General features: G+C 42.1%; 1 protein-coding gene across 2 annotated transcripts in view; it reads left to right on the top strand.

Annotated features, from left to right (window-relative positions):
• The window catches only part of eif4g1b (eukaryotic translation initiation factor 4 gamma, 1b), a 35,412-nt gene extending 8,852 nt beyond the window's left edge, over window positions 1–26,560 (top strand). For both annotated transcript variants that reach the window (XM_028961678.1, XM_028961679.1), the window contains 24 exons: window positions 35–121; window positions 1,554–1,599; window positions 3,656–4,462; window positions 4,759–4,847; window positions 4,923–5,121; window positions 5,249–5,382; window positions 5,486–5,605; window positions 8,327–8,707; window positions 9,725–9,871; window positions 10,148–10,384; window positions 11,603–11,707; window positions 12,074–12,331; window positions 16,317–16,428; window positions 16,736–16,832; window positions 16,926–17,155; window positions 18,158–18,279; window positions 18,361–18,533; window positions 18,621–18,746; window positions 18,846–18,927; window positions 19,008–19,106; window positions 19,384–19,521; window positions 19,681–19,762; window positions 24,657–24,797; window positions 26,379–26,560. In XM_028961678.1, coding sequence (XP_028817511.1) covers window positions 35–121; window positions 1,554–1,599; window positions 3,656–4,462; window positions 4,759–4,847; window positions 4,923–5,121; window positions 5,249–5,382; window positions 5,486–5,605; window positions 8,327–8,707; window positions 9,725–9,871; window positions 10,148–10,384; window positions 11,603–11,707; window positions 12,074–12,331; window positions 16,317–16,428; window positions 16,736–16,832; window positions 16,926–17,155; window positions 18,158–18,279; window positions 18,361–18,533; window positions 18,621–18,746; window positions 18,846–18,927; window positions 19,008–19,106; window positions 19,384–19,521; window positions 19,681–19,762; window positions 24,657–24,797; window positions 26,379–26,560 — 4,194 coding nt within the window. The remainder of the gene's footprint in view (window positions 1–34; window positions 122–1,553; window positions 1,600–3,655; window positions 4,463–4,758; window positions 4,848–4,922; window positions 5,122–5,248; window positions 5,383–5,485; window positions 5,606–8,326; window positions 8,708–9,724; window positions 9,872–10,147; window positions 10,385–11,602; window positions 11,708–12,073; window positions 12,332–16,316; window positions 16,429–16,735; window positions 16,833–16,925; window positions 17,156–18,157; window positions 18,280–18,360; window positions 18,534–18,620; window positions 18,747–18,845; window positions 18,928–19,007; window positions 19,107–19,383; window positions 19,522–19,680; window positions 19,763–24,656; window positions 24,798–26,378) is intronic.
• The last annotated feature ends 322 nt before the right edge of the window (window positions 26,561–26,882 follow it).

The raw sequence follows: 26,882 nt of genomic DNA, 5'->3' as shown, positions 1-26,882 counted from the left end.
TTGGTTATTGCGAACTTTCTTCTGTTTTTTGCAGATTAGGATCAGAGACCCAAACCAAGGAGGAAGAGACATCACAGAGGAAATTATGTCGGGAGGACGGTCTTCCTCCACACCCCCTCAGGTACCATACATCTTTCTTGACACCAGGGGGTACCAGAATGCATTGCTTTCACCACTTTGAAGAATTCAGTTCAGCTGCAAATTATATACGCAGTTGCCTAAAAAAAAAACAAAAAAAACTTTTAAATCATAAAAATCGTCTGTCAAACATAGACAGCCATAATGATTTCAGCCCCACCAGTTTCTAACAGGAGCATGAAATCAATAATTTAGCCATGCTATCTGTCAAGTATTGAGTCAGAAGGTGCAATCAGCATGACTCCTAAACAGCTAATGTTACTTAATCTAGATCTGATTACTCTGTTTCCCTAGTCTCCCTTCAAATATAAAATAAATAGTATATTTCAAATGTTTAGGCCAGGTAAAATTTTGTAAACGGATGAGAACCTAAATTCCAGCCAATTCTTTGTCAGCTACAATAGGAGAATTAATCTGACCACCAGCATCTTGAAAATTTTGGCACGTGCATGCTTTTATGAAAAACTAATTGGGTGCCAAGTATCTACATTTACGGCATTTATCAGATGCCCTTATCCAGAGCGACTTACAATTAGTAGTTACAAGGGACAGTCCCCCTGGAGCAACTTAGGGTTAAGTGTCTTGCTCAGGGACACAATGGTAGACAGTGGGATTTGAATCTGGGTCTTCTGGTTCGTAGGCAAGTGTGTTACCCACTAGGCTACTGCCACCCTATCTAATACCTTGAAAGTAAGTTCAAGCATGAGCAGAAAGAAGACACCTAACCCTTAGTGTCTCCAGGGAGACTGTCCCTGTTCTAAGCCACTCTGGATAAGGGCGTCTGATAAATGCTGTATAGAATGCTCTCAGACATGCACACATCTTGTGGAAATACTTCTAGGAAGGGTGAAAGCTGTTGGATCTGTAAAGTACGAACCAGCCACATTTCAAAGTATATGAATTTCAATGTAATGTCATCCACCTTTTATCACCTACAAGAACAGGGTGAGCCCACCAGAACCCCAACAAAACAAAGAATATTTTAGCAAATGTTGCTCACTAAGGGTGACTGGTTAAAAGCGTGTGCTGTGTTGCAGTGTATTGATAATGATGGCTGGTAGTAGCCTAGTGGGTAAGACCCTTGTCTATGAACCAGAAGACCCAGGTTCAAATCCCACTTACTACCATTGTGTCCCTGAGCAAGACACTTGACCCTATGTTGCTCCAGGGGGGAACTGTCCATGTAACTACTGATTGTAAGTCCCTCTGTATAAAGGCGTCTGATAAATGCTGTAAATGTAATGACAATCACTTCACTTTCACCACCCCCATTTACAGTTTTGAAAATTGATTCATAAAGCATCTAAAAGGAGGGACTTCCTCAAACTTCCAGTAATGTGTGTGGTTTTTAAATGCTTAAATGGACTAATTGTGAAGTAATTTAACAGAATGCCTGGTTTCCTTTTCCTCCTCAGTCAATCACGTCAGTCCCAGAAGAAACCTTTTCAGTTCATATCAGTGGTAAGCGGCTTATTATCTGCTGCAATAACAGTTTGAAGTGACTCAGACTAAAGTTTGTTATTTAGAAATGTCTTAATTTTTGATTGGGAAATGACATCAACACTGCAGTCCAGACTTGTTGATGTAAGTGCCTATGGCAGTGGGAAATGGCTGTTGATGAATGTATCTGAATACATGTAGAGAGGAACATTTATATTGAATACGGTGTTCATTAACAGGTCTGTCACTTGAATGATTATTTAAAAAAAACCTTTTTATATATAATTATTTTAGTATATCTGAAAAAATGATTTATGAAGCAGTAAAACTGACACCAACTATATCAATATTTATACAATTAAACTGCAGTATTTTTTCAAACAATGCCAATTACATAATTATTATTTTTTTTCTATTCAACGCAGTACATTTCCCATGGAAATACAATGAAATTTCTAAATGACCCTAATCTTTTGAACAGTGGTGTACAGATACACTCACTTTTACACTCAGTGTTTTGGTGGTTTTATTTTTAAGACTGCTTGTTGTGTGCATAAAAGTGAGTACACCCCTCACATCTTTCTTTGCTTTTTTTTTAAAATTATATCTTTCCTTGGGGCAACACTGAAGATATGATACTTTGTTGCCATACATACAGATGGCAGAGACTGGAAGTAGAGGGTGCCAACACCCTGAAACTGAGCTGTACCATGGTGTTTAAGACCATACAGTGTTTTAACAGGACAGGATCCACTCAGAACAGGCCTCGCTACGGCCCATGGACAAGCTGAGAGCATGTGCTTAGTGTTATATCCAGATGTTTCTTTTGAAAAATCCACATATGAGTGCTGCCGGTCCTGCTGCAGAGGTTGAAAGGGTCAGTCTGTCAGAGCTCAGCCCAGAAACCACACACTGCATCAAATTTGTAGTCCCAGAAGGAAGTGTCTTCCAAAGATTCCAATGCAAACACTACTCTGAGGACAGAAAATAGATATGGATACTGGAACTATGTCCTGTGGTCTGATGAGGGCAAGGTGAACTTTTTTTGATGGTGTCAATTATGTGTGGTGGCAACCAGGTGAGGAGCACAAAGACAAGTATGTCTTCCCTACCATCAGACATGGTGGTAGGAGATCCGTAGGTTGTGGCTGTATGTGTGCTGAACATTAAGGCCAACATGCACTGTGACAAAAAAAACCTGAGGATAAAGGTCCTGGACTGGCCTAGCATATCTCCAGACCTAAACCTACAGAGTATCTGTGGGTCATCCTCAAACATAAGGCGGAGGAGCACAAGGTCTCTACCATCAGCCTGCTCTGTCATGTCATTATGGAGAAGTGGAAGAGGATTCCATTGGCAACCTGTGAAGCTCTAGTGAACTTCATGCTCAATAGTCAAGGCTGGAAAATAATGGTGGCCACACAAAAAATGTACCCTTGGGGCATGATTTGGACATTTTCGCCCTTATCCAGAGCGGCTTATTTACAGGGTCATTCCCAGTTTTGCACAGGGATGCAATGGTAGTAAGTGGGGTTAGAACCTGGTTCTTCCGGTTCACAGTGAGTGTGTTACCCACTAGGCTACTACCACCCAGTGTGCAAGTTGTAAACTGACTACTTTTTTATCAAAGTGTCATATCTTCAGTGTTGTCCGAAGGAAAGATATAATACAATATTTACAGAAATGTGAGTTGTGTAAGATACTTTTGTAAGATACTGTCTGTCCATATATTCCTTTCAGAGGTCAATAAGGAACAAATGAATTAGAATAAAGGGTTTCCTTTTCCTTATGTACTAGGGCAAATAGTTAATCTATTTCTATCTTATATATTTTCCCCATCACTTTATAGTATACACATAGTGTATGTGGAGAGTTTACTTGTCCAGTAGATTTCCTCTCAGTTTGCCTGTCAATCTATTTATAAAATCATTATTAAGTTGGCCTTCTGGGTTATTCCATTTAAGGATGTAAAAATGTGTGGTGTTGGTAGTCACTTTCTCCTGCATAGCAGTCATGCATAGCAGTCATCTTATCCCCAAAGACCTAAATGATTTATTCTTTTTTTTTCTGTCTGTAGACTATACAGAGAAGTGTCCTGTGGTAACAGACCCTGTGCCGCCTTCCATGCCTCCCCCAATGGCGATGCCCATCCCTCCTGGAGAGGACCCTATATCCGAGTCCCCGCCCCCACCTGTCAGTCCCATTAGTGATGCTGTTTGCGTTCTACCTACTGCACCACCTCTTGCCATTGAATCTTGTGTCTCCTTGGACACAACCCTGCCACAGGGCATAGACCTGGAGGAGCTTGTGAGGTCACCAGTGCAGACAGAGCCATCTTCTGTGCTCCCACCCCAAGTCACAGAGGAACAGAAAAGGGAGGAATCTGTTTTTCAAGCAGCAGACATCACCCCTCTAGATTCACCGATTGCCCAGCCGGAGGAGCTGCCGCTTTATAATGTCCCCTCAGGGCCAGGCACCTATGACCACGAAGCCACTCAAGATTTGATCGAGTGTGACATTAGCCCCATTGCTGAACCTGATGTTCACAGAGAAGCACCAATGCCTGTCGTCAGAACAGCAGCTGCGCAGGTTACTGAGATAGAGCCTTTAGTTATGGACACCGTTGCAACAATTATCAAATCTGCTGCTGCACCTGAGGTCACTGCTGAATGCCACGAGGTTTCAAGTCCTTCAACTGTTGCTCTGCTAAACCCTGTCCAGGCAACCAGTGGCCTAATTTCAGAGGTGAACCCTGTGCCTGTTACGGAGACTGTCCCTCTGGTGTCAGAAGCTCCGCCCACTACCACAGAAACCCACACACCTGTTGAGGAGGGGGAACATGCACCCGCTCCTGCTGCCAAGCTCCCTGAAAGTACTATGCAAGGTGACACCATAGATTCATAGATTTTAGATGTAAATTGGTATTGATTTAGTCTTTGGCTGAAATAGAAAACTTTGGGTTAAACAGATGTCAAACCGGAGAAGCATAGTTCATTTTTCACTTCTGTTACTCGAATGACAGCTACAGAATAGCTGATCTCTGCGGAATGCCAGACATGGCAATACCATTTGCACCCCAGACAGTTGATCATTTCTGCAAATAATGCTATATAGCATTGCTGTCATCAGGAGTTCAGTGAGGAAGGTTTAATTCATGTTTTTTTTTTTTTTTTCCGGTAGCTTCTATTACTGTGCCAAAGAAGAAAAGGAAGATGAAGGAACTGAATAAGAGGGAGGTGGTAGGAGACCTCCTTGATGCCTTTAAAGAGGTCAGTGAGGAAGTCAGAATCTTGCCCCATTCTTGGTTAGACTTGTGTGCAAGTTTGCTGTCTCCTCACGTGCAGACAGTGCCGACACCTGAGCCTGTTCATGCCCAGTCTGCTGGCTTGTCCCTCCCAGAGGAGCCCTGTCCTATTGCCCCACCTGTAGAGGACGTAGAGGAGACATGGGAAGAGAAAGAGGACAAACTTGATGCTGAAAACATTAAACCACAAAGGCCAGAGGCAGCCTCACCCACAGAACAGAAATACCAGTACAAAGCAGGTAGAAAACGCACAGGGCTTGCAGCTCAATCATCCTGAAATGAAGAAATTTTGCCCTTAAACCAATGGTTCTCTCATTTGGCTCCTAATGCTGTTTTTGACTGTGTGATGTTGTGTTGGGGATATAGAACAGTGGAAGCCTTTAAATCCAGAGGAGAAGAAGAAGTATGATCGTGAATTCCTGTTAGGCTTTCAGTTTATTGGAGCCAGCATGCACAAGCCTGAGGGTCTCCCCCAGATCAGCGATGTGGTGCTGGACAAGGTAAAAATAAATCAATCCATCCTTTAAATCACTGCACTTGTTTTGTGTATCGAAACTACTTGCTATAACAATACTGCTGATCATGCACTGTAACCTCAAACAGGCTAACAAGACCCCACTGAGGCAGCTGGACCCCAGCCGGTTGCCAGGGATGAACTCTGGCCCTGACTTCACCCCCTCGTTTGCCAATCTGGGCCGACAGCCAGTTGTAGGACGTGGCCCGGTGTGTAGCAAAATTTTAGTGCAACTGCCACCTGTCTGTCTCAGCTGTAACTTACTCGCTTTTGAAGACTGTGTCTCTGTGGTTATTACCATATTTGCCAGAATATGGGATGATGCCCATTTTTCAAGACCTTGAAAAACTACTGGAAAACTACTGGAGTCAGATATGTAAACTAAGGCTGCTTGGTTTTTGGTCAAAATGCATTAATAATGTTCATTTGGCCCAAATTTACATCACAGTTATTTCAAATGATATTTATTGACATTTGAAACATACAGTGTTTTAATGGACTTTAAAAGTTAAAAATTTTTTTTATAGACAAATAGGAAGCGAAGTTCAAACAGTAGCCCACAACACTACATGGCTAGATTGTGAATGCCGCCTTCTATGATGTTTTATAGAGATAAGCTTGAAATCTGATTATAATCGTTCCAAAATTTCTAGTCATTGAAAGTTATTGTCATTGTGAAGCACAGCAAGCGCAGCACACGGTGCACACAACAAAATGTGTCCTGCTTTTAACCAATCACCCTTAGTGATAGTGGGCAGCCATATAAGGTGCTTGGGGAGCAGTGTGTGGGGACTGTGCTTTGCTTAGTGCCACCTTGGCGGCTCTGGATTCGAACCGGCAACCTTCCAATTATGAGTCTGCATCCTTACTTGCTAGGCCACCACTACAATATCTGTTTTTGAAAACATGCCTTTTAAGTGGCAATTTGTGGCAGCTTTAGCACTTTTTAACATCCACTCCCCTTTGGTCGCAAATTGTTTTCTGCAAACTCTGCAAATGGGTGACCTGTGGTCCTAGATTTATCCTTTAAGCATCTTTTGGGTATCCATAATATTCACACACAGGAGACTTCAAGCACTTCAGAGGGAGTAGTCCTGTTCTTTGTTGTTTCTGGTTGTCCTTCCATGATCTGTTTGGGATGTTTTGCGTGTGTTCCGTGCGGGTGCTTGCCCAACATTTGTGATGTTGGTGGAGTCTTGGTGGTGGTTTAACTGCATTGTTTCACACTGCGGTTAATTGTCAAACAGTTTAATCCATTTAACCCTAAATTTAATGGGTCTATCTTTAGATGTAATTTCTGTTTTAAAAATAGAAGTACCACCAAATGATGATGTGAATGATATGTTGCAGTGCTATTTTCATTATGAATGTGTTCAGGTTTATTCCTGTATTTCTCTTATATATCTATATTCATATTCACAGGAAATGGAGAGCATTTTTGTGCGCCAAAATCGTAATTAAAATTAATTGTAATTCCCCTACGAGGGGTAACCCTGAGACTGTGCACCCATAGATTTCATTTGGCAGAAGACTGTAAATCTGCCTTTGGAATTTTTTTCAGATCTTGACCTGCTGCTGCCGCCACTTTCTATCTTTTTAATTTACTTCTTCTGACTATGGTATATATCAAAACGATATATCAAAATAGCAATTTGAATAAATGCTCTTTAATCATTAGCAAAGACTACAATTTTGCAACCCCAGACTCTGCACCATCATTTAATGTCAGGGTTGCTGGGGGAAGACTCATGCACTGGGTTGGCTGTAGACAGTGATTGAGAGACTGGAGCGTTGGGGATGCAGCCAGAAGTGAGGCAGCTGCAGCGCTGGCATGGTGGGGAGAATGGGCGAATGCAGCTGAATGGGCATAACATGGGCAGATGATGTGCTGTCTGTCCAAAGGGGAGTGCAGCAGAGTAAACAAAGACAATAATGTCTGGTCACTCAGAGACTGATAAGATCAGCATTGATTATCTAGAAAATTAAACCAAAATGTAAAAAGAAAATTTAAGATTTGCACTTGTCCTAATATTTATGATGGGTACATCATTTAATTTCAATGGTTACCACTCGTGATGTAAAATGTTTATTAATTTCAATGAAATTATCATAAGACAAACATTCAAAGTTCACACACACACACACACACACACGCACATATATATATATATATATATATATATATATAATATTGACTTAATTAATATATTCATATAATGAACCACATTTTAACTGGCTATCATGTGTTTAACTTAACAGCACTTGTGTAGCTTTTAGACCACTGACATTGTTGTCCTGAGGTTGACGTGCTGTGCATCTCAACATCTTTGTCATTTTAGTTTCATATATTTGTATCGTCCCATGCATCATGTGGAGACTCGTCCATGTTTCTTTCAAACAGGAAGATTGAACACTGCCAGCTTTGATGCGACATGGTGCACTGCAGTCAAAGTTCAACAAATTTCTGCCTTGACCACAGCACGAAACCCTACCTGTTGGACAAATGTTTTAGATTTGGCACTGATAACCGCTTCTATAGAAACGAATGGGTTTCAGAGAAAAGCGCAGACAATGCATAGTTCGCCTGCTGGCGAGGCCCACATCCCAACTCCAATTCCAATTACATTGCGCTCATGTGCCTGTGTGGTACAGTCATGCTCACAAATCAGATGAGTCCCGTGTTAAAGCCCCGCCCACTTAAATACAGGCAAGAACTCTCGCTCTCAACTCGTGGTATGCTAGTTACTGCATAGTTAATTTTGATGTATGGTAGTTTTTTTTTTTTTTTTCTCCCTATAATAAAACTTCTGACCCTTTGAAACATTGAGTGATGTTAAATATGTTGCTGAAGGAATTGGATTGACTATGGTAAAGAAGAACACTTTCAGCAGCTCAATGTGTTTCAGCATGCTGTTTCTTCTTCTGTGTAGCCTTCCTCTGGCCTTGGTGGTCCACGGCGCTCAGGTCAAGGTTCCCGCAGAGAGCCACGTAAGATAATCACCACCATGTCTCTCAGTGACGATGTGCAGCTCAATAAAGCGGAGAAGGCCTGGAAGCCACAGGCTAAGTGCCGGACAGCAGAGGAAGATGACCATGAAGTGGCGAAGACTCAGGACCTGTTCCGACGTGTGCGGAGCGTGCTGAACAAGCTCACGCCTCAGATGTTCCAGCCACTCATGAAGCAAGTGACTGAATTGACCATTGACAATGAAGAGCGCTTGAAGGGCGTAATTGACCTGATCTTTGAGAAGGCTATCTCTGAGCCAAACTTCTCTGTTGCTTATGCCAACATGTGCCGCTGCCTGATGGGGGTGAGTGTGTGATTGTTTGATAGTTTGGCCTTGTAACCAGTGATTGCTGTCCTGCTTGTAGCATTTGATGTTCAGCCTTTCAGAGACATGTTTTGTGCTAGCATTTATTTTAAATTGAGAACTGCACCTGAGGAAAATAATACTCAAATCTTTTGTGGTAAAACATTTTCAGAATTTGGACTGATCAGCCTGTATAAAAGAGACACATATTTAATAGTTTGTAATAGTTCAGGTGATAGGCTGGTGATTTGTATGATGGAGAGAGTGCAGTGTGGGTAATTTTATAAGCACAAAAATTCTAATGGCAATTCAGTGCCTTGTAATTCTAATATATCCAAAAATATATTAACTAAGGATTGCATCAGCCCTTTGTACATTGAATTGTCAATTGCAAAATATTATATCAAATTACATATTGATTTGCCAATTACTAAATTAATTGCTTAAAATTACCCAATTGACAATTCAATATTCAAAGTGCTGATGCAATCCTTAGTTAATATATATTTTTTTGGAATAATAAGTAGAATTACAAGGCACTGAATTGCATTAGAATTTTTTTGTGCTAATCTTCCATAATACAGGGGTTACTGTGATTAATGTGCCCCCCCCTGTTCAACCTTTAAACATCTAAGATTGATAAGTGGTCTGCCTCTCTAAATATCCCATTGACACCCTACACCTCAAAATGTCTGGCGACGATAGTCATCCATCACATTTGTTGGCAACTATTTTAATTGTCTATTGTTGAGTCAAATAGTTGTTTCTCACCTAAAGTCTACAGTTGGATATTTAATCTTAAATGACTGTTCTGTTTTGGAACACAATTAAAATAATCATAAAATTAAAATCATATTTTACATAGACTTTCTTCATTGGTTATACTTTTTGTCTTAAATTCTGATTAATTCAAAACCAATATTCAGGTTTTTTATAATCAATAACATAATGTATTACACTAAATATTCTGAGAGCAGTTACATCAAACCATTTTTCCCCTCATGCTTTTCCTTTTAGTTGAAAGTGCCCACTGTGGATAAGCCTGGAATCTGGGTCAACTTTCGGAAGCTTCTGCTTAACCACTGCCAGAAGGAATTTGAGAAGGACAAAGATGATGATGAGATTTTTGAGAAAAAGCAGAAAGAGCTTGAAGCTGCCTCTGGGGTAAGACCAGTTAGTCACTCACTTGTTCTTTATCTCAGTAGATGTTTCACTTAGCGTAAGACATAACTAAGAACCTAAGACCAGTGAAACTGTCACTAGTGTGGGCCACATAAGCAAGAGCCTAGAAATTGGCACAGCCTTTCATGCTACTGTAACACATTTGGTCATCAACTACATTCCATGAATTGAAGGAAGGAAGCAGCCTACAAATTGAGGTGAAGCTTTTGAGTGCAGCTGTATCAAATCTTGAACCATGATTTTTTTTCTGTGTTTCAGGACGAGGAGAGTCAGCGGCTAAAAGAGGAGTTGGAGGAGGCCAAGGACAAAGCACGTCGACGTTCCCTTGGCAACATCAAGTTCATTGGCGAGTTGTTTAAGCTGAAGATGCTGACTGAGGCCATAATGCATGACTGTGTGGTCAAATTGCTGAAGAACCATGACGAGGAGAGTTTGGAGTGTCTTTGTAGGCTGCTTTCCACCATCGGCAAAGATTTGGATTTTGAGAAAGCAAAGGTGGGTGTGCACATATGTCTAATACAGATTAGTGATCATGAACCATTAACCATTATTTGACTCTCACTTCAAACTTTCTAGTACTTTTGCATGGTAGTAAAAGTACAGAGATCCTACGGTCATTAAAAACCTGAAATTTGAAAAGAGTTTTTCATGCCAAAAAAGTTTTGAATATGAAATAAACATGAAAAGTTATTGTAAAGTCATTGAAATCTGACACATTCAATGTATAACATGAAGTACATAGTTCCCGTAACAATGCGAGTGAAGCTTTTTTCTACGTTTACAACTACGTTTAAAACTAGTCTATAATGTCTTTGCTGGCTTTACATAGTGAACCACGTCACATGCTACTGCGTGAATTGCTTCTATATTCCAACTCCTCTGCAGCTATGTTTCTCCTTTTAAAAGTCATGTATATTACAGCTGATCTACACCTGAACGTCATTGAGTTAATTTTACTCTGCACAATCTTTAAGGAAGAAGGTTGTAATAAGTTTAATTTATGATTTGCACATAATTTGTGCAAATTGTGTTTTTTGCATAGAAATATCAGATATGTGGTCATGAAAATTTGCCTTAGAGCATGGAAATGTCATGGAAAATATTTTTGTAAAAATGTGTAAGAACCCAGAAAGTACGGATTTACATTCTTTACACTGTTTCATATTTGCCTCAGATGAATCCACAGTAACTTCTAAAACTGATATATACTACTGTTCATAAATTTGTTTTCGATGAAATGAGCTTGAATGAAGATTGCTGATGCACCAGATGATTGACTAAAGAATAATTACACTGGCCTTCTTCAGATTAATCAGTGCAACTTTCAGTGGAAAGATCATTGCAAAAGTGTTTTCTAATAATCAATTAACCTTCCAATTGACCAATTAACCTAATCTTTCATTAGTGAACAAAGCATTCTATTGGAACTTGATTGGTCTGATTGTTGCTGATAATGTGCTTCTCTACATTTATGCAGATATTTGATGTCATAAAGTAATATCCAGCTACCAATGTCACAATATAAACAATTGTAGATTTATTTGATGTTTTCTAACTAAACAAGGATATTTCTTAATGACACCTAAACTTCTATATGTTAGTGTTGAAGTCATACAAATAATGAAAAGTCAAAATAATTAACCACTACTTTACTTTTCAGAAGCATTTTCCCCCTCTGACTTTGATTAACTGTGATTGAATCTGTTTTTTCAGCCCCGCATGGATCAGTATTTCAACCAGATGGAGAAAATCATTAAGGAAAGAAAAACGTCTTCCAGAATCAGATTTATGCTACAAGATCTTTTGGACCTCAGACGGGTTAGATGCACATGAAAACATATTTGTATTTTGTATATAAATATTTTTTTATTTAGTTGACCTTATTCTGTTCCCATGTACTTGCAGACACATAGTCCATATTCTTGGTTAGGTGTGTGTCTATATGACAGCCTTTTCACAGCCCAATCTGGTCTGCAGCTCTGGCCAGGGTGAGATTTCTGCAAGCTAACAGAGCTTTAAATGCAGAGCAGTTCCAAAAACCAGGCTGCTCTGTGCCATAGGCTGGGGGATGGTGTGATGGATGCCAATCCCAAATTTTATTCCTTTGGCCCTCCCTCATTGCTTGTCCTTTTATCCTGCTATATTCTTTTTGTATGCAATCTTTCATTATATTTTTATTTGCAGAATACCTGGGTTCCTCGAAGAGGCGACCAGGGTCCTAAAACCATTGAACAGATCCACAAGGAGGCTGAGCTTGAGGAACATCGTGAACAAGTCAAAGTCCTGCATCTTATGTCCAAAAAGGATGCACGAGGTGTTGGACCTGGAGGGCACCGGAGTGGTCCCCGCACCAGTCAGCCTCCTGATGAGGGCTGGAATACTGTCCCCATTTCCTCCAAAAATCGCCCCATTGACCCCACTCGACTCAGCAAGATCACCATGGTGAGAAATCTGGATAATAACAATCTGTTTAGTCAGTTAGTCTGACTAAAACCAATCTTATAAAATAGATGTGGACATGTTTGTCCAACTAAATTGAAGGCTGACACACCCACATATTAGTCAAGTTACTCCTGTATTTACATGATCAACTTTTGCACTGCACATGCTGTACAATCCCCTCTTAAGTTTTGGCTCAGAAATAGCAGCATCTGCCATCAGATAACACTAACCACAAGGGAAAATGAGAATGAAATGTACAGAACTCTAAGGCCTCGTTCACATTACAAATTCTTTATTTTTTTTTTGTTTGGTCTTAATCGGGGCTTGTGTCCACATGGATCAGGCATTTCAGAGGACCCAGGGTGGTGGATTTAGGTTAAAAAGTCTGCAATCCATTGAGTTGCCTTAGAGTCTCTGTCATTACTTTTGATTTCTTTACTAACGCAGTGTATAATTCTATCCTCCACTCGGGAGCATACCCACAGCATAATATAAAATAGACAACATAACATGGTGTCAGAAAGTGGATCCGAGTGGGGGGGAGTTTAGCATAGCCACGCGCTCTCTGCTGGAGGACGATGGATCAGTTCAGGCCACCTCCACCACTAGTCTTGTCGGGCGAACTCGCAGAAAACTGCCGCAGATGGGAAGAGTGATTCCGGCTCTATATGACTGCATCTGGTCAGCCTGGTATATGAAGAGAAGGAATTTATGGAATGTGTGCACAACATTCTGAGCCTACTGTAGCATGCAGAAAAACTTGGTTTTCAAGCGGTACCAGTTCACACAAGATGGCGGAAGGTACGTCAGTGAACAAATTTGTCACAGAATTAAAGAAAAAAGTGAAACACTGAATTTGGTGAAAGTGAAAAGGACATGCTAAGAGACAAATTTAGTCTTTAGTGTTTAAAAACTGTCATCTTAAAGAAAGAAAATTACATGTTGCTACACTGAGGTGTAGAGATATGCAGAGCTACAGAGTTGGCCAAAACGCACATAGAGGCCATGCAAGCTAACAAAGCGCCTCAAGAAGCCCTGAAAGTGAAGTGATTGTCATTGTGATACACAATAGAGCACACGGTGCACACAATGAAATGTGTCCCCTTCTTTTAACCCATCACCCTTGGTGAGCAGTGGGCAGCCATGACAGGCGCCCGGGGAGCAGTGTGAGGGGACTGTTGTTTGCTCAGTGGCACCTCGACGGATTGGGATTCGTACCAACAACCTTCTGATTACAGGGCCACTTCCTTAATCGTTAGGCCACCACTGCCCCTAAAAATGCTATAAATAAAGGACAAGCGCACAAAAAGGCAGGAAACTTCTACAGGAGCAGCAAGATTATGAGCACCCGAGACTGTCAATGATATGGACACTGCCATGAGCTGCGTGAGTGCCCAACATTTGGAGCAGTGTGCCATATCTGCGGAAAGATCAAACATTTTACAAAGGTATGCAGAGCTGCCACTGCTGCCAGTGAACAGACTAAAGTAATGCACAGAATAGAAAATGAAGTTAATTCTGTTTACATTGGGACAGGCTGGATTGAAGGTTAAAGATTGAATGGATTACAACGCGTGGTACACAGATGTCATGATTGGCAGTGTAATGGTGAAATTCAAGGTCGATATAGGCGCAGAAGCAGACATTCTACCTTTGTCTGTTGTGAAGAATATGTTCAGCCCTGTGCACATAAAGCCCACATCCACTGTACTGATTGCATTTGGAGGAGCAGGCCTAATCCCGAAAAGCATGACCATGGTGAAGTGCAGAACTACAAGAGCCACAGCCACTTTACAGTTCTATGTGTCAGTTAATACAGACATGCCCATCATGGGCAGAGCAGCATGTGAATGACTCAAGCTGGTGCAGAAGATATACACAATCACCATGAAATCTGCAGACAGCAGGGCAGAGCTGGTAGAGATGCATCCAGAGGTTTTAATGGCCTGGGTGAGTTTCCAGTTGTTCATCACATACGCATAGATCCAACAGTCACGCCATTAGTGTGGGTGCCGAAACATTACCCCCTCTGTTCGTGACAAGCTGAAAAGAGACGTTCCAAGAATGAGTTCAAAGAGCAGTGATAACACCTGTTACAGAACCGACAGAGTGGGTCAACAGTTTGGTAGTGACAGAAAAGAAGAACGGGACACTGAATATAGCGATAAAACTGCAACACTAGTCCATTCCTACTCCTGAAGATGTGCAGAGCACCCTGGCTGGAAAAACTATTTTTACAATACTGGATGAGAAAGCTTGACAAAGCAACATCTAAGCTTTGCACTTTCAGCACACCACACTTAATCGGGCCTTGTGTCCACATGGATCAGACATTTCAGAGGACCCAGGGTGGTGGATTTAGGTTAAACACTCTGTGATCCATTGAGTTGCCTTAGAGTCTCTGTCATTACTTTTGATTTCTTTACTAACACAGTGTATAATTCTATCCTCCACTTTCAACACACCATGGGGTCGATATTGTTTCATGAGACTCCCATTTGGCATTAAATCAGACTGCGAAGTGTTCCAGCAGAAGAACAGTGAAACTTTTGGTTACATTTCGGGTGTGCACATAATTGCAGATGATATGATTATTGCTGCATCATCAGAACAAGAACAAAATGAGATACTTAACCAAGTCATGGAGAGAGCAAAAGAAGCCAACGTGAGGTTCAGTGGAGAAAAGATCCAATTCAAGGTAGACTGTGTGAAAGACATGGGTCACGTCATCACGGCAGCATGGGTCCGATCTGATGAAGCAAAGATAAAAGCAATCACCAACATGCCACCCCCAGTGGACAAGGCTGGTATACAACGTCTCTTCGGTATGAGTTCTGTGCACTGTCCTTGCACAGTACATCCCACAATAAGCCTCAGTGACTGTGCCTCTCAGACAGCTGCTCAGAAAAGATGCTGTGTGGCAGTGGAGCTCACATCACAGCATGGCACTGGAGAAACTGAAAGCTGCCCTCACACAAGCAGTGGTCCTGAAGTTCTATGATCACTGGCAGCCACTCACAATACAGACTGACTCATCAAAGGATTGCTTGGGAGGCTGTCTTCTTCAAGAAGGCTGCCCTATCTGTTATGCTTCCAGGGCGCTCACAGAAACTGAGCAAAGATACGCTCAAATTGAGAAGGAACTGCTTGCCATAGATTTTGCAGCCAACAAATTTCACCAATACATTTATGTTCATTCAGTAGCAGTTCAATCAGATCACAAGCCCCTAGAAGTCCTCGTTGTTATTATGAGTTGTTGTTATGAGCAGACAAGAAGAAATGTCTAATGTATATAGGTTTTCTAGGCTGAGTGTATCTGCACTGAGTGCTGCAGACTCCAAAGAAGAAGAGCGGGCAGTCACAGCGCCACTTACAGGTGTGGAAGGGAGGGGTTAAAACTGTGCTCTGGCTGTTCTCTGCATCTCCAGGCAACATTTCAGATAGCGGTCCGTTGTGTACAATGTTTTTAGAAACCAAAAACCTGTTTTAGAGACAGCATTCTTCTGTTGAGCATCAAGCAAGATTTACTGTGCATTTGGAAAGAATTTTCAGTGCATCACGTTTTCCAACTTATGTTACAGCCTTTTTCCAAAATTCATATTGCCATGATGCTCAAAATTGATATTGCCATGAGCATCATGGCAATATGAATTTTGGAGTAGAGTGGCCAGATGGAAGCCACCTGAAGGAAGGATGTTGTTCTGCTGCAGGAACATGGACACTAGTCAGGATAGGGGGAAATATGACTTCAGCAATGTACAGAGACATCCTGGATGAAAACCTCTTGAACTCAGACTGGGGCGAGGCTACATCTTTCAGCAGGACTACGACCCTAACCACACAGCCAACATATCAAAGGAGTGGCCCAGTCAGATCCCAGATTTGAATCCAATTGAACATCTCTTGTGAGGTGGAGTTATGGGAACATGCTGTGTGGTTTCTTGTGGAACTTTTGTCTAATAAATGTGCGCGTGTGTGTGTATAGCCTGGCGCAGTGGACTTTTCTAACCAGCTGTTGGCTCCTGGAGGGAAGGGCACTTGGGGCAGCTGGGGAAGGGGGAGCAGTGGAGGAAGTGGAGTCAAGACCAGCGACACGGGTTTGTGTTTTTTGCATGCATTGTTTTGTGTGTTGGACTTTTTTTGTGTTGTTTTTTTTTTTCTTTTATGAAATATTTATTTTTACTAAACAATTATAAGAGTATGGTTGCTGTGTCTTAATATATGACTGGTTGCTAAGTTTAAGTTTGGAAAGATTTTGTTATAAAAACCTGAATTTAAAGGAAATTAAAACATCATTATATTAGAATATGGGTTTTGCCAGTATTATCATATGACAGGCCTGATGGCTTGTGAGTGTATTTGTGTTGATTTGTGTGTTGATTTAGGTGTACTGTGTGCGTGTAGCTCAGGACTCCGGGCGAACCAGCACCCTGAATCGTTTTTCAGCATTGCAGCAACCTTCATCTTCACACACAGACTCTGAAAGGAGAACACCTCAGAGGTCAGGTTCTATGTCGGTTTCCCCCTTTATTCTTTTAGTTTATTTCAGACAAATCTTGATTTAGTGTATTGTGTTGCATTTGTGTCATGCCAGGAATAGCTCAAGTCGTGAACGAGGTGGTGAGCGCTTTGATCGGCGAGATGATCGCCATGACGACCGGGGCTCTGATCGGATGGACCGTCCACGGGCAGCAGCTGCCAGGCGCAATTTCAGTCGTGATAAGGAAGATCGAGAATCCGAAAGCAGCCGTCTCATCGCCAGTACTGCCGAAGATCAGGGTCGAGAGAGGGATGGCAGAAACAGAACCAGTAGCAAAGAGAATGGTATTACAACATTATTCACACAAGTATGTCATTATGTTTGGTTCTGAGGCAAATATACCACCAAATACACCAATCAGTCATGGAGTTTATGATACTCACTCTGACTGCTCTGTGGCTTTACTGCCCCTATTTATATATCCTTTACAAACTAGGAATGTCCTACAAGATACTTTAAGCATCACAATCCTTACACTTGGCCAATCCACAAACTTTATTTCACACTTGGTGCTTATTGTGTGTCACCCCTTGACCGGTGCCATTGTAGCAAAGTAATCTGTGTTTTTTGGTTCCCTTGTCGCTGCTTTACACTTTTTTTAGGTGTAAGAGCAAACTGGGCAAGATGCAGGGGTTGATCCTGTGTTTTAGCGACACTGCAGCCTTGTGGTTCCGTTTGAAAATTATTGTGGCCATTTATAAACTGCCAAACTCAGTTAATCCACAAAGGAATTTTCAACCTTTTCTGCATTTCATGAATTATACCATATAATATAGCGAATTATACTTGCTAGAGGTGGCCTAGAAGGTAGGAAAGTGGATTCATAATCGTAATCGCCTTTCATGGATGCCCATTGCTCCCTCAGGGGATTGGTTAAATGCAGAGACCACATTTCACTGTGTGCAAAGTGTGCTGTGCTGCTGTATATCACAAGTGCACTTCAATATCACTTCAATTTCATTTGTGGCATTTGGCTGACGTCCTTATCCAGAGTGGCTTAGAACATGGTTTTTGCATTAAAGCATTAAAAAGACATCACTGGACATCACTCCATCAATAGTACTGTATCCTTTGTGTGTGTGTGTGTGTGTGTGTGTGTGTGTGTGTGTGTGTGTGTGTGTGTGTGTGTGTGTGTGTGTGTGTGTGTGTGTGTGTGTGTGTGTGTGTGTGTGTGTGTGTGTGTGTGTGTGTGAGAGTCAATACCTTTTCCATCTGGTAGTAACCTAGTAGCCACTAAATACCATGTCCCAGAGCAAGACACTTAACCCTGTAAATGTGTTCTACAGTGAAGCGGGTTTCAGAGTCCACGCCTCCACCAATCACTTCCAAACCAGCACTCAGTGAAGAGGAATTGGAGAGGAAGTCAACAGCAATCATAGAGGAGTATCTGCACATTAATGACCTGAAGGTACATATTCAAAGTTTTTTTTTTTTTTTTTTTTTTTTTTTTGAAAGACCATTACTTTATTTTTACTCTTGTGTTTTGTAGGAGGCTCTGCAGTGTGTGAGTGAGATGAACAGCATGCCGCTGCTACACGTGTTTGTGAGGACCGCAGTTGAATCGACTCTTGAGAGGAGCACGATCACCAGAGAGCACATGGGCATTTTACTTCAGCACTTGATTATGACAGGAACTATGCCCACAGAGCAGTATTACAAAGGGTGAATGACTCTGCCCAAATGGTGGAATCAAAGTATGAGGACTTTATCCTCCCATAGCTGGTTGCTAATTTCTTTTCTGACCCTCAGGCTTCAGGAGATTCTGGAGGTGGCTGAAGATATGGCCATAGACATCCCTCACATCTGGCGGTACCTGGCTGAGATAATCAGCCCCATGCTCCATGAAGGAGGAATCCCCATGGGCCAGTTGTTCAGGTGAGCTTCTGGTCTACACAGCTGGGGTAACACATGGACTTTGCATGTGACAAAACTGAATGTCCCTCCTGAGGGTGTTCTTGTCCTTCGATCCCACAGGGAAGTGGCCAAGACTCTGATGCCTCTGGGTAAAGCAGGAGTCCTACTGGCTGAAATCTTTCACCTGCTCTGCCAAGGAATGGTGTGAAGCATGATTTTTTTTGGTGAATTCGTTCTTTATCATGTGTCTGCACTGCTTGATTTTTTTTTTTTTTTTTGCAGAGCCACAAGAAGGTTTGTGCCATGTGGACAGATGCAGGTCTTAGTTGGAGGGAGTTCCTACCTGAGGATGAAGATGTAAACAAGTTTGTGACTGATCAGGTGAGACCACTGCTATGAAGTCCATCTAACTGGTTGCAGACCACATGCAACATGTATTTAATTAGGTACACACACTGGTATATTAAAGTTCATGTTAATTTTCTATTTATGATAATTTGGCATTGCAGGAGTTTTTGCCCTGGTTTTGTAAAAGTCCAAACAAGAATAATCTTAACCAGCTATTTGACAGCTGCTTGAATAAAACTAAATTCTGGTCTGAATCAAGAATGTCTGAGTTGTGATTAATTTACCAGCATGAATCCTCTGTCCCTATTAGGGGCTGGAATATACCGTTGGGGAAGAGAGTAAGAAAGGCAGCTCCAAGAAGATCTGGAACTCCCAGGAACTGAGTATGCAGCTCGACCAAATGTTGCAGGACAAAGTCGACAACCAGCTCATCTTTGACTGGGTGGAGGTACTGCATTGTTGGTGTGGTGTGTTGAATTGTGTGTGTGTGTGTGTGTGTGTGTGTGTGTGTGTGTGTGTATGTATATATATATATATATATATAAATAATTTTATTTTATTTATTTTTTTTATTGAGGCTACATTTATTTTTGTGTCCTTTTACCAGGCAAACCTGGATGAGCAGCAGACATCATCTAGCACGTGGGTGAGGGCCTTAATGACATCTGTGTGCCAGGCTGTCATTATTTGTAAGTCCCTTCATACACCAGAAAATTTTCAAATGGAATGTTTTTTTTTTTTTTTCTATTTATGTAATATTCACACAGTCAGTTATGTAAAGTGAGTAAATTAAAAAAGTAGCTGATATACAGTGGGTACAGAAAGTATTCAGACCCCCTTAAATTTCACTGTTATATTGCAGTCATTTGCTGAAATCATTTAAGAATTTTTTTCCTCATTAATGTACACACAGCACCCCATATTGACAGAAAAACACAAAATTAGCAAAGTGAAAAACTATATCACATGGTCCTAAGTATTCAGACCCTTTGATGTGACACTCGTATATTTAACTCATGTCCTGTCCATTTCTTCTGATCATCATTTGAGTCCAGCTGTGTTTGATTTTATACTGATTGGACTTGATTAGGAAAGCCACGCCCCTGTCTATAAGACCTTACAGTTCACATTGCATCACACAGCATCATGAGGTCGAAGGATCTGCGTGAAGAGCTCCGAGACAGAATTGTGGCAAGACACAGATCTGGCCAAGGTTACAAAAACATTTCTGCTGCACTTAAGGTACCTAAGAGCACAGTGGCCTCCATAATCCTTAAATGGAAGATGTTTGGGACAACCACAAGCCTTCCTTGAGCTGGCCGTCTTGCCAAACTGAGATACTGTGGGAGAAGAGCCTTTGTGAGTGAGGTGAAGAACCACCCAAAGATCCCTGTGGATGAGCTCCAGAGATACAGTTGGGAGATGGGAGAAAGTTGTAGACATTGTCAAAGATATAAAACTCTCTACAAGCACTCTATTAAAACACTCTCTCATCTGATGTTACCTGGCAGAAAGAGGCATGGCACAATAGATGTTAAAAGGATGAACAGTTTCAAATGTATTAACACCAGTAGATTTCTATTGTATTCTATTTCTATTGTATTTATACGTAAATATTGTATGTAAAAAAAAAAAAAAAAAAAGTACCAATGCTACAGAAAAAGCCCAAAAGAAAAGAAAAGAGAAGGGGATAGAGGAAGAGATAGAAAGGCTCCTGGAAAACGGAAACGTTTGCTTGGTCCTTTGAGATGTCAGCAAGACTCAGCAAGATGGAAGAGAAAAAGAAGTATCATTTTATACATTTGACTCCCAGGAAGTTGCTACAGACCAATCAGAATTTGTTGTTACTACCCTGTCACTCTCGTAGCGACACCTCAAGCCATTTGCCGGGCCTTGATGTCTCCTGCTTGGAAGGTGTCGCAGCCTGACAAAGACACAGGCGGGGGGCCCCAAGAAAATGGCTGGCCCTTCACACCTAATGCCCGGGGGAGGCCGCTTGACAAAGGTATGGGGAACAGATCCACATCCGTAAAGTGTATGAAGTCGGGGTCACTATTTGTAAAAGATATATAAAACCAGTATACAGTAGATTTCTATTGCAGTTACATGCAAATATTTTATGTAAAAAGGTACCAATGTAACAGAAAAACCCAAAATAAAAGAAAAGAGAAAGGGATAGAGGAATAGAGAGAAAGGCCAGGAGCCAAGCTGCATAAACTGCCACTTGGTCCATTGAAAAGACAGGGGATGTCAGCAAGACTCAGAAACTTGGAGGAAAAAAGAAGTACCCATAGTCGCTCTCGTCGCGACACCTAAAGCCATTTGCAGGACCTTAACGTCGCCTGCTTGGGGGGTGTTGAAGATCCACCCAAAGACACAAGGAAATGGCTGGCCCTTCATGCCTTCTGTCTGGGGGAGGCCGCTTGACAAAGGTATGGGGAACATAGAGGTGTGGAACATCTATGCAAGACAAGAGAACAGAATGTAATTGACTTGGACATCCTATCTTGCACCAGTCAAGGCCTTATGGCAAAACCTACATGGAGTTTACTAAAAACACCCAAAGGAGTCCAAGATGGTGAGAAATATGATTCTCTGATCTAATGAGACAAAGATAGAATTAAGGCCAAAAAGTTCTAAGCGGTATGTGTGGGAAAAAAATAGGCATTGCTCATCACCTGTCCAATACAGTCCCAGTCCCACCCCCCAGTGGGGGTGTTTTACAGCTGCAGGGACAACTGGTTGCAATCGAGGGAATGATGAATGCAGCCAAGTACAGGGATATCCTGGACCTAAAACCTTCTCCAGACTGCTCAGGATCTCATGCTGGGCCGAAGGTTTCCCTTCCAACAATGACCCTAAGCACACAGCTAAAATAACAATGGTGTGGCTTCACAACAACTCTGTGACTGTTCTTGAATGGCCCAGCCAGAGCCCTGACTTAAACCCAATTGAGTATCTGGAGAGACCTAAAATGGCTGTCCACCAATGTGTACCATCCGACCTGCCAGAACTGGAGAGGATCTGCCAGGAGGAATGACCGAGGATCCTCAAAACCAGGTGTGAAAAACTTACCCAGCGGTGCTGGACCACGCCATCCAGCCTGTTGAGTTCTTCTCGGTTCACCGCATGGATAAGACACTGGACTCTGGGATCTCAAGGGGAGGCAGCGTGTGCTTGATGGTAAACAACAGCTGGTGCGACAGCGTTGTCCCTCTCTCACGCTCAGGCACACCAACCTGGAACTATTGTCCATCAAATATCGTCCTTTCTATCTTCCTCGGGAGTTCAGATCGGTCATCAGCGCCGCTTACATTCCACCGAAAGCAAGCTTATGCGAGCTGCACCGGGACGCTGCGCTAATTGTGGCAGGGGATTTTAATAATGCCTGCCTCAAACACGCAGCGCCAAACTTTCACCAGCATGCCACCTGCCCCTCCAGGGGCAAAAGGACATTGGACTACTGTTACACAACAATTAGGGATGGTTACAGGGCACAATCTCGTCCACAGTTTGGTAAATCCGACCACACCCCCATCTTCCTCATGTCTAAATACGAACAAAGGCTAAAACAGGAAGTTCAGGTTCAGAGGTAGGTGGACTGACCACTGGACTGACCAATCGGTGGCCACTCTACAGAACTCACTGGATGACGCAGACTAGACCATGTTTTGTAACCGTTCCGGTTACAGACAGGAAGACTCTGCCAGCACCGAAAACACGTTCATCATCACCTAACATGATGAGAGGATGAACTCTCCTCATGACATGAGGAGAGAGTGAACACCAGGAAGGCAGCAGGACCAGACGGCATCTCTGGGAGAATCCTCAGAGCCTGTGCAGACCAGCTAGCACCTGCGTTCACAGAGATATTCAATCTCTCTCTATCTCAGTCGGTGATCCCCACATGCTTCAAGGAGTCCATCATTGTTCCGGTCCCCAAGAAACCCCATCCTGCCTCCCTCAACGACTACCGCCCTCTAGCCCTCACCTCAGTAGTGATTAAGTACTTTGAATGGCTGGTCAGAGACTTCATCATTTCTTCATTACCAGATACACTTGACCCACTACAGTTTGTGTACCGTCCCAATCGATCCACAGATGACGCCATCTCACATCTCCTCCACACAGTACTTGCCCACCTGGACACTCGGAAGGGAAATTATGTTAAAATGCTTTTCATTGACTATAGTTCAGCATTTAACACTATAATCCCTTCCACCAAGCTGGAACACCTGGGACTCAGCTCATCTCTCTGTCAGTGGATCTCCAACTTCCTAACCGGGAGACCACAGACAGTAAGGATGGGCGGACATGTCTCAGCCTCCATCACCCTCAGCACTGGATCCCCCCAGGGCTGTGTTTTGAGCCCCTTGCTGTACTCTCTGTACACCCATGACTGTACAGCCAATACAAACTCCACCACCATCATCAAGTTTGCTGACGACAACGTCGTGGTGGGCCTGATCTCTGACAATGATGAGACTGCCTACCTGTAGGAGATGAACTGGTGCCAGAGGAACAATCTCCACCTGAACGTCAGCAAGACAAAGGAGGAGCCCACTAGGAGCCCAGTGGAGAGAGTGGACAGCTTCCGTTATCTCTGTGTTCACATCACGCAGGACCTGTCATGGTTCTGTCACATCAACTCCGTGGTGAAAAAGGCTCAGCAGCGTCTCTACCACCTCAGACGCCTGAGAGACTTTAGACTGCCCTCCAAGGTGCTCAGGAACTTCAAATCCTGCACCATAGAGAGCATCCTGACGGGAAACATCTCAACCTGGTTCTGGAACAGCACCATGCAGGTCAGGCAAGCCCTACAGAGGGTGGTTCCATCAGCTGAAGGCACCATCTGTACCAAGCTCCCTGACCTTCAATCAATCTACAGCAAGCGGTGCTGGACCAGGGCCAGGAACATTGTGAATGACCTCAGCCACCCCAACAATGGACCGTTCTCTCTGCTGCGATCAGGGAAGCGCATCCGCTCCTGAAGTCCAACACAGAGAGAATGGGGTGGAGCTTCTTCCTGCAGGCTATACAAGCTCTCAACAATCACATCACTTCATAGAACTCCAATACACTCCAGCACTTTCACTCCCACTTTCAATCTCTCTGGATTCAATTCATAAACTTTTTTTACCTTGCACATTTAACTTGTTATAATTTGTCACTTTATACTTTGATTCCACCTATTTGCACACCTTCATCCTACCTGTTACACATATTTTATGTTTTAGGTTAAAGACATAAAAGTGTAATTTGGTTATGTTTGCATATTGGTTCATTGTATACTTGCAATATTTGCAATACTCTGGTCTGTAGTAGTCGCTAAAAGCATTTTACTGCATATCATACTGTGTATGTGACATACATTTTTTATTTGTTTTTCTGTCAATATCGGGTGATGTGTGTTTTTCAGCAAATGCCTGCAATACAACAAAGAGTGGAAAAAATCTAGAGGGGGGTCTTAATATTTTCCATACCCACTGTATTTTGGCAGCTTATAAATAATTGAAATGTGTGTTCGTTTTCCATTAGAAACAGGCATGTCACAGATTTGAAGTTTTCTGTTCTTGTGTCTAGGTGAGAACCCTTACAAGTTGGACACAGAGCACATATCCCAGAGGGCCAAGCTGCTGCAGCGCTACATTAAGGATGACCAGAATGAACTGCAGGCCCTTTATGCACTACAGAGCCTCATGGTGCAGATGGAGCAGCCACCCAGTACGTGTGTGGATGAGAAACAGGCTACATATTTTGCATTGAAATTTCATTATCAAATCGCATAATATCATTATCACATAATTATATTATCCATAATTTTGTCCCCCACACTATTAAGCACTCTCACACTGTTGCTGAACATATTGTGATTTACTATATTTCTCAGACGCCATTATCTATTGCGCCTTACAATCAGTAGTGACTGGACAGTCCCCCTGGAAACACTCAGGGTTAAGTGTTGTGCTAGGTGAAAACAATGTAAGTTGGGTTTGAACCTGTGACCGGTCTTCTGTTTCAGCGGCATATGTCTAACCCACTAGGCTACTGCTACCCTGATGAGCAGTGGATGGTGTATAAGTCTGTCTTAGTTGTCTTATTTGAAGACATTGAAGGTCCCCTATTATGAAAATTTGACATTGTGAGATAATTTAACATTAATATGAGTTCCCCTAGCCTGTAATGGTCCTGCAATGGCTAGAAATGGCGATAGGTGTAAAGAGTGCATTGGCCATTCTGCTTCACCGTTCAGAGATGGTTGGACCTTGAATTTGTCTCCTTATGTCGATATAAGGGTGAAAGGTGCTTTGTCTGGCCAGAGAATTTCCCACCCCTCCCATAAAGAAGTAACTCCACCGACCATCACAGTCATTGCTTTCAAACATTCAAAGCATTGCAGTTGCTTGGTGATTGGATGTAAAAATGAGCACAAATGTTTTTTGTTTCTTTGTTATGTGAGGCGATGTAAAAATATTCATTTTTAAAAATGCCGACACGACTTCCTGGTTGTGCCAAACATTGCGTTTGGTGAATGATGTTGATTGTCATTTCCACGAAGGCCCACTCACTTCGGCGCGTCCTGGGGAATTCTCTCTGTGGGACTGGCTGTAATTCTGCACCATGGCAGAATTTCAGAATGAGACTTCAGATACAGTATTAGGTGACAGAAATAAAAACAAAAGAAAACTTTCATAATGGGGGCAATAATGTTCACGTCATCTGTTTCCACATAGTGTCAGTGTCTGTGATAATTTAGTGCATTATTGACAAAAATACTTGATGTAGTGTGGGCAGTTAGACAAGTCAATGACTTGAACAGACAAACCTGGAGTTTGGATTTCTATTTACAGATTTTCTTCTCCTGCACTGCTGTGGTGATGAGACTTGATAAAACGTCATCTTTGGTCTTCAGTTGGGTCTGTCATGTCCTGGTGGCATAGGACAGTAAATGTTTGGCTTTGGCTTTGCTGCACTTAACCTGGAACACCTCCAGGTTCCGAAACACTTCCAAAACTGGCAATTTCTTCTGATCTCTGATGTGACTGTGATGGAATGAAGGCTGAGCTATGTTTATACTGTATTGTTGCCTTGACATTGATATGAATGCTGCTGAAGGAATACTTTTGTATGAAATATACAAGAAATGCATTTCTCAACGTGTTTACCTTTTATTTAATGACTGGAATCTGGTTTTACACTTAATTTTAATCTGCTCATTTTAGTAGTGTGCTCATGTATTAAATATGTAATATTCTCTTTCATCTCTCCTTATGTGTACCTGTTTGTTCTGTCTTGATTCTGTAGGCCTCCTGCGGATGTTCTTTGACATGCTGTATGATGAGGATGTGATAAAGGAAGAGGGATTTTATAAGTGGGAATCCAGTAAAGACCCAGCAGAGCAGGTTGGCAAGGGGGTGGCCCTCAAATCAGTCACAGCCTTCTTCACTTGGTTACGGGAGGCTGAAGATGAATCAGACAACAGCTGATTATTATTTTTTTTTTTTATAAATCTTGTTAAATCAAGGGATTAATGGGAGAGAAACTATTTCTGTGCAAAAAAAGAAAATCATTAATTCTCTCCCTCTTTTTTTTCTTTAGTATTTTGCCTTGTACTGATGAACATTTGTGACACTATAGGGATGTGATTGAGAAATTGAGAAGAGAATCAGAGACTGAAATGCTGTGGGGGTTCCACAACCGGTGACTGGAAAAGGACCTGGGATAGAAAATTTGCTATTTATTTTTGCAGAGAAACAGTACAAACTGTGTGTGTATCAGCAAGAGAATTTGAGTGATTGAGTTAGTGAG

This window comes from Denticeps clupeoides, chromosome 19, assembly GCF_900700375.1.
Source record: "Denticeps clupeoides chromosome 19, fDenClu1.1, whole genome shotgun sequence".
Lineage (NCBI taxonomy): Eukaryota > Metazoa > Chordata > Actinopteri > Clupeiformes > Denticipitidae > Denticeps > Denticeps clupeoides.
Note: the sequence above shows the minus strand (reverse complement) of the source record. Positions and strands in the feature narration are given on the sequence as shown.